An 8466-nucleotide genomic window follows, 5' to 3' on the forward strand; every position below is an offset into this window, starting at 1 on the left:
CTTTGTTGTTTCAAGGTAATGAGTTAAAATGACTCCATTACAATGGGAACACCAGCTTTGTTATTGTGAGTAATGTGATAATTAATTTGGGCTGTCAAGAAAGCTAGCAAAAGCCTCTGGGTGTAGTATTCAACAGCTAACAGACAGGAAGTGTCAGCCAGTAAGGTTTGTATCAACTTTAAAAGTTGGGTGGCAAATCTGAAAAAAACAACAACAGCTGATAACTAGGTATGATGTCGGGGTCCTTTTGGTGGGTCCTTGCGAATAACTTAAAACACGTCCTGAGTTATTCTCTGATTATTGTATTTATTCTGATAGAATCCCAGCTGAAGCTAAACTCCACAATAGGAAAACATTTCTAAACAAATCATTTTTATCCAAATTCCACAGATTGCGTTCGCAGTTTTTTATAATTTTTCTTGCAGGAAGCAACTTCTCATTTTCTGACAAATGACATTGTGCATTATAAGAATCCCACATCCCACTCAAATGTCAGGCAGATTTAGTATGCTTGTCCCGGAGAATTAGTTACAACACACTCCAAATCTGTTCAGAACTAGTGTGACGTGTGGAGATCTCTGCAGAATATCTGGGTTAGGGTGAGCGTCAACTGAAGTCAACTCAGAGGCTAACTTGATTTTTCTCAGAAGCTGGAGGAGGGGTGATGAGTTCAAGTAACTTCCTGCATAAAAGAAACCTGGACAGCAACACCAGAAACTGATTTGATTGCATTTCGAAATCCTGCAGTGTGACCTTGCAGGGTTAAAGTTATTTTCTGTTTGTGGTGGTTTTTTTCAAGGTTAGAGAATGATTGCAGCCGATGAATAATCCTCATAAGTATAGCAAAACAAGAACAAACATGCAGACTGCTTAAATATGCAAATGTAGGTAGATGTGTGAGGGAGATCAGCTGTCAGGTACAAATTGTTTACTAATGCAGAATCAACCAGTCGCTCTGTGCAATCCATAAGTGTGATCTGCACAACCCCTCACCTCATTTAATCCCCACCACCCCCGTCTCTGTCACAGGAAGCTGTGTGTGTGTGTGCGTGTGTGTGCGTGTGCGTGTGCGTGTGCGTGTGCGTGTGCGTGTGCGTGTGCGTGTGCGTGTGCGTGTGCGTGTGCGTGTGCGTGTGCGTGTGCGTGTGCGTGTGCGTGTGCGTGTGCGTGTGCGTGCTGGCTGGCAGGGGAGCCGTTCTTGCTGCGGCGCTGTGCATGTGTGTAAAGATGAGGAAACTCACAGGGACAGACAGATGCTGAAGGATAAAGACGTGCAGCTGAGATCTATCAACCGGCAGGCGGGCGAGGGTGCCATGCTCTGACACCGACCCACACCCCCCCTCGTGCATGCACACACTTGTGCAACCACCCTCAGTGTGAATTTCATTCCCATCAGGGTGCATGTTTTCTTGTCTGAGGTCTTTCTGTGTGTTCCTGTTCTCTAACCATAATCCTCACATGCAGAATGTTAACAAAGCTCTTACTGTAATTGATTGTGTTTGCATCACGCTATGTGAAAGGGATGCACATGCCTATCTGCATGTGTGTTTATAGTTCATATAGTGTGTGTGTGTGTGTGTGTGTGTGTGTGTGTGTGTGTGTGTGCGCGCAGTGTGGTCTGGCAGCTGGAGCAGACTTGAGCCAGAGTCACCGGGGAGCGGATGCGGTTATGAAGAAGAGTTGAAGGTCGGTGCAGTAAATGAGGTCAGCATCAATAAATAAGCTGTAATAACCACATGCATCTTCACACTCCTTAGGTTCACTATACCTCCTGAGTGTAAGTGTATTCAGTCTTTCAGCAGTGTGGCAGGTCTGATGTAGGTCGTATCTTATAGCTCTGCAGTTTCAAAAAAAAAAAAAATGACTCATCCTCGACACACACAAACACAAATGCCAGCGAGAGCCACATTTCTGCCAGTTTCCCCCACACACATAGATTCCCAGACAGAGCAGAAGGTTTGTTTTTCATGCCAGCTCCACCTCTGAACTACTGTTGTCTATAAACCAGTCTGTCTTCCTCCACTACATTTAGCTCTGTCATCTGCCCTGCCAAGGTTTTGGGAGGCCAGCTCAACAGAAACAGCTCCATCAATGCTGTCTTTCTCTCTCTCTCTCTCTCTCCATGACTGGCTCTATAAAATCTCAATGCTGTATTTGTTGCTTGTTTGGATCCCATAACCTGCAATTACAATTCTTCTTGAAAGCATGCTATAATTGGGCATTGCGGAGAAAAGAGTCTGCACTTTTGTCTTACTCTCCAGTCCTCTTCTCAGTCCGTGTTAGACGACTCCTCTGCTCTGCTGAAGCGCCTTTGAGCAAGACAACAAAGCGTCAGGTCTGCAGCTCTTGTAAACCTGACTTCTGTATAATCTTTGTTCCTCCCTCCCCGTGCTCCCCCTCTGTCTCAATCTCACTTTCATTTCCCCTCGCTCCCTGACAGTGCAGTAACAGCAGGAGGTGTTGCATTGAGTGTTTCCTCCCACTGTTTTTTTTTCTAAGAGAAATATTTTCCATGAAAAGCATTACAGGTCTCTTTTCTTAGTGTCTCTCTCTCTGGATGTTTTCTGTAATTGTGTTGTTGTGCAGCTGGAGTTTGGAGAACTCAAGGACTCAGCATTATGTCGGAGCGTTGCAGGCTGCTCAGCTTTTTGTACAGGATGATTTTGTACTTGAAAATGTCATCTGGGCACACTAGTATTCAAATGTGTCCTGCAGGATAACAATTTGAGAAGTGTTGTGCATTCTTATCGTAACAGAAAAATCTTCTTTAAGTCCGTCAATTTAAGAAAAGCACACATGTATGAGCACTTGCAGTAAGTTTTGTAATTAAAGATGATTTTTAGGGGGGAAAAGAGCGGCAAAAATCATTCTTTTTAAAGTGGCACTTTTACAGATTGTACATCGCACTTTCACAAAATTTGAGGCACTCAAAAGAACACGTTAAAAGAAAAAAAAGTCACATTTGGAGCTCAAAATTCAGACTTCTATTCAAATTGCTCAAACTCCAAATGGCTCCTACGTTTCTAAATAATGCAATTCAAATTCCTCTTAAAGGGTCATTTCTTTAAATTCAACTCCTCTCATTTAGAAACCAAAGGATATACTGTAAAAACACATGTTTAAATCTTACACCAAAAGACAAAACAAAACTGATCGCAGATCTATGACATCATCATTTTTTTCTTCTAAAAGTCCCTTCCAGAGCCTCCAATGACATTAAGCATCACATTGACAGTCTTAAAGTTATTTAGAGAAGAACAATATGAAAATAATGTGTAAAAAAACCCCAAGTGCTCTTTTCAAAATATCTACATTTTGGATTCACAAAAATGGTTAATCTAGAGTAACATATCTGGGGTTTCAGCGCTTGAAAAAGTGTAAGATCACAGAAAGTGAATGGATTTAAGTAAGGTAAGGAAATGAAGGAAATGAGAAGCAGTTAGCCTAAAATAATGCCAGACATATGAGTTCATTGACTTTGCAGAGTGTACACCGTCAACCTGACATTCAGTCCAGTCAATTTCATGCTCTGTATCTACCACATGGGGGCAGTACAGCCACGGATTTGACAGTCCTCCATCTCTAATTGCCTACATGTTTCTGTCTGTGTGTAGCAGTGTCTGTTTAAGTGAATCCTTTTCTTTTGGCTGCAGGGGCCTCAGTGTAAACACTGGTGTGGTCCCTCAATGGGGGGCCTGTCAGCCGGCTCATCCTGTACCTCATGAAGGTGGATGACCCACTTTAAAGTGTCGGTGCTGGATGCTGGGACTCTTCCTTTAGGTCCACATCCTTCCACACAGACAGAGAGGGGGGGATCCTTTTTGTTTAGACTGGACTGCATACGTCTGAGGTGAAACCAGTCCTATAATAAGTGTGACGTCATTCTTTTCAATTAAGTATTTATTTTTATATAAGCAACAGTTTCCAAATATGTGCATGTTACTCATAGTTTGACTGTGGGATTGAACTTTATCCTTTAAAATAGTGTAGTAATATTTTTTAAATATGTACCTTGAGGCGCATTTCATCCCTAATAAACCTGAAACACTCCTAAAAGGACTTTTTTTTCTGTGTGAAATACAGCTCTTAAATTTCAGGTCGACTTTTTTTTCAATGCAATCCTGTGCCAGTGCCTCATGTGATGCCCACTTAATACATGGAGGGCGCTGGTGTTCTTCCATCACGGCGCTGAGCAGAGGAGGGCGCACGTTGGCGAGCGTCTAAAGAGGTGGGGGGGGAGGTTCTTCTTCGGCGTTTGAAAAGGAGGCAGAATAGAGCGCCAGGGAGTCCAGAGGTCCGAGTTGGGGGGCCCCTGAAACCAAGAGAGGAGGAGGAGAGAGGAGGTGCTGAAAGGGACTCGATACCGCCCCCACCCCCCGAAAAAAGCCAGGAAGAATTGCGCTCCATCAGTGCGCCCATGCCTGCCAGTCGGAGGATGGGGATTTTTTTTTCATTCATCCACGTCCCCTTTTTCCCCCCGCCTTCTTTCAAACAAGCCAGTCGGTCTGTCAATGTGCTGCGAGCATTAGGGCAAGTCAAAGCAGTGGGATTCTGAGGCAGAGAGACGGATGAGATAACGAATGAAGAAAGCGCGTCCAGCTCTCCAAACGACGCGCTGCATCAGACAGGCTTCAATTTCCAACACGGACTGATGCGTGCTGCTCGAATCTTCTTTTTTTTAATCACTTCACAAGTTTCACGTTGGCCTTTATGCGACATGACCACAGCGAGGATGCTTTTCTAGCTCTTTGGTTTTGTTTCTCTCAGTTGTCTTGGGTCGTAGCTCGATTTGAATCTGGGACTTATCCACGATTTGGATCCTGATTTTGTTTCTATTTTTTATTTTCAAGGAATCGGTTTCCAAAGGATTTTCGGATTTACGAGCCGTTGTTCAACCTGAGTATTTCACAAAGATGAGAATGAGGATTGTAATGCGCACTGACTGACTAAAGCCCACCGAGCATCAACATGTCTTTATGAGGATGGAGCTGTGGACACCAGTGACATCTTTTCCATTTTAAACGCTTCAGCTGGCACAGTTTTTTGGCCTGATCTCGACTAATTCTCTTCTAACAGACTGATAAGATTTCTTTTCAGCCCCTGCCTTATATGTTGGAAGGTGGATCTTGTTGCGGGAAAACAAGGTAATGGGAGAGAAATCACACAGAGTCGGCACAGAGAACAAGGGAACATTGTTCGGAAAAAGACAATTAGGGCGCACCGAAAAGAAGCACACATAGCTCCTGGGTGGCGATAAATGTCAGAAAATTTCGATTCCTTGGAGTTATATTTGAGTTGAGGAGCGCTGATTCAGAAAAAAAAGGAGGACTAATGACAAATTAATGGGAAAGTCATGGGATTGGCACTGAAATAGTACGATCGTGGACGCGGAGAAAAAAACGATCGTTTCTGGAGATCCAGGCGCGGAGGATTGAACAAGTTTTCCCTGCAACCTTTTCGGGTCTGGTTTCGGTTTAATTTTTACATTTTTGGGATCCATGAGGTTGAATACAACAGGCTTCCACTTCACACTTTGACTGCCTCTACCTAAAGCCTGCTCGGCTGCAGTCGCACATATCCATTGTTTTTGAGAGTCTCCTTGCATCAGCACTGAAAACACAGTAAAAGTGCCCTTTTTGTTTTTCTCTTTCAAATGGGGCTACATATGCTGGGTGTCAGGGTTGAGATGGCGTGTCAAAGAAGTGGGAATGGATTGTGGATCCTTCTGGTATTCTTACTGGATTTACTGGGGACGACGGCCAGCAATATGGAGCCTATCTACTGGAATTCTCTGAACGAAAGGTAAGAGCAAACCCCACTTACAGACCTTCACATTGTACTGGTTGCTTCTTTTGCAGGTTTGAACGTGAAGTTTGCAGCCACGGGTGGGGGGGGGGGGGTCGAATAATGACTATGGTTGCATGTTAGAAGGGTGGTAAACATCTTGTTCTTGGAAAGAGGGATTTAGGACTCATTCATTGGAAGCTAAGTGCCTAAAAAGTAACACAGAAACACATAAAAACACTAACTCAACAGGCTCACTGTGTTTATTGTTCTAAAGAAGATATGTAGTTTGCCAGTTCCTTGACTTTCTCCCCAACATAACATCATTCCATCACCATTGTTTGGAATCCAACAGGGTTTCGCTATAAACAGTGAAATGTGATAAACGTACACACTGTGAGCAGAAACTGGCTCCTCTGGTTCACAGCTGGTCTGAGTCTGCCCCCCCGCCCCCTCACGTTGATCACTGAGGATCATCCAGATGTACTTCTTGTTTGCTAAAGTCTCTGTAAGCCAGGAAACACAGAAACTGTGCGCAGGATCATAAAGACGTGTGTGTGAGATGCTCTAATTTGCAGTTGCTGGATGACCTTGATTAAAGTCTAGCCCCCCCCCCCCAGCCCGCAGGCCTCATGAACAACCCGCGTCTGCCCACTCTGCCATGCCTTGCTCATTTGCATTTTTCTCTCTCTTGCCTCTGGAGAAGGTGTCAGGCATTAGCTGAGGAAATGTCATTTTAAACACCTCTCGGGCCGGCCCGGCTCGGCTTAACGACCGACACCACTTTCCTCACACCTCTGCCAATTTCCCAGTGTTTGAATGGTTCTCCTTCAGGGTAGGAAGGTTGGGGTGGTGGGGGGGCTATGTAGAATAATAGGGCGGCTTGTATAGAGGTGACACCAGGCCTCAATTTCTCTCACCAGGCCTCAAACTGGGACAATGACATTTTTTCAGCTCAATATTTGGGCCACCGAGCTATCAGCTTTGTGGAAATACTGGTCTCTGGAGGCCCCCCTTTGTATCTATGCAAACATGACTCATTTTCAATACATAAAAAAAACAAAAACATAAAAGCATATTTAGACAGTCTTAGCTAGCCTACCAGAACTTGCCACCACCAGCTCACACCCATGCCAGGGGGCTTCTTCAAACACTAACAGGTTTTTAATGCCTCCCTGTGCTGTAGGCTACGGCCTGCCTGGTTTCTCCACTCTCCACAGATGTGACTGTGCGTGGGCCCCCCCGCTGTGGAGCCAGGCATGAAGCCCTTAATGAGGGGCTTTTTTTCTTTGTCATCAGTGGGTGGATTCACCCGACAGGGAGCAGAATGTGGACACGGGAGGGTAATTTTCACTGAGAAGCCAACAGCCCGGGCTCTTTGAGGCCTTCCAGGTGATTGTCTCCTAATGGAGTTTAGCGTTGGGGTGGGTGTCACAGGGCTTAGTGAACGGGGGGCCTGGCTGGGCAATTAGAGGGGTGGTGGCTTTGACGCCAGCCTCCATATTCATCTGCACTGATTTGCTCGCTCATATATTGAAAATACAAAGCCTATTGTATACTCTGAAGCTCATTCATGAAGCTTCTCATTCACAGTTAATCAGCTTAGTCATTCCTCCACTTTGTTTTCTTGGCTCTTTCTACACACTTCCATGTACTCCTCGCTCTCTACATGACAAGAGCACTACTCCAGTTTCAGCTGCCTCAGGGCGAAGTCAGGCTTTGGCCCTGGGCTGAAATATGTTAAGGGCCCATGCTTGTCCAAGTAGTGTATATATATCTTCCACTGGTTGGAATCCTGAGCCCATACACACACACACACACACACACACACACACACACACACACACACACACACACACACACACACACACACACACACACACACACACACACACACATGTGGTTTGTAAAGCAGGAGCAGTAGTGTGTATCAATCAGGTGCAGCAGCACATGTATGGTTCACATCATCTGTATGGAGCAAATGGACTGTCACGTTGTTAACCTCTGGACCTCTGCAGGCTGCTTTGAAGCTCAGACCGTCCACCTGCACCGCCTCTACTCCTGTCTCTCTTTTCCACCTCTATGAGCAATTTCCACCCTCACCCTCTCTCTCCTCCCTGCCCTCTCTCTCCTCCACCTTTCACCCTCTCTCTCCTCCACCTTTAACCCTCTCTCTCCTCCTTACCCTCTCTCTCCTCCTCACCCTCTCTCTCCTCCTCACCCTCTCTCTCCTCCTCACCCTCTCTCTCCCTCTCCCTCTCCTCCTCGCCCTCTCTCTCCCTCTTTCTCTCTCTCCCTCTCTCTCCTCCTCACCCTATCTCTCTCTCTCTCCTCCTCGCCCTCTCTCTCCTCCTCACCCTCTCTCTCCTCCTCGCCCTCTCTCTCTCTCCTCCTCACCCGCTCTCTCCTCGCCCTCTCTCTCTCCTCCTCACCCTCTCTCTCCTCGCCCTCTCTCTCTCCTCCTCACCCTCTCTCTCCTCCACCTTTCACCCTCTTTCTTACATTTTCTTCTTCTTCAAGCTGCCTCCCCCCCTGACCCCGCCCTCCCCTTCCATCTCTCCCCTCTTTTTTTTTTCTTCCTCTCCTGTCACTTTCCGCCTGTCTCTATCTCTACCTCGCTCCGTCACCCCCTCCCCCCCTCCAGTTCAGTGACCAGACGTAGCAAATTGGAAACATGTGTCA

At 45.9% G+C, this 8466-nt stretch overlaps 1 protein-coding gene across 1 annotated transcript in view; it reads left to right on the forward strand.

The window, feature by feature from the left end:
* Positions 1-4271: 4271 nt before the first annotated feature.
* efnb3b (ephrin-B3b) overlaps positions 4272-8466 on the forward strand; it is a 92844-nt gene continuing 88649 nt past the window's right edge. Inside the window, exon 1 of the mRNA XM_020642780.3 lies at positions 4272-5802. Coding sequence (XP_020498436.1) covers positions 5654-5802 — 149 coding nt within the window. The 5' untranslated portion in view covers positions 4272-5653. The remainder of the gene's footprint in view (positions 5803-8466) is intronic.

This window comes from Labrus bergylta, chromosome 22 (genome assembly GCF_963930695.1).
Source record: "Labrus bergylta chromosome 22, fLabBer1.1, whole genome shotgun sequence".
NCBI classification, from domain to species: domain Eukaryota; kingdom Metazoa; phylum Chordata; class Actinopteri; order Labriformes; family Labridae; genus Labrus; species Labrus bergylta.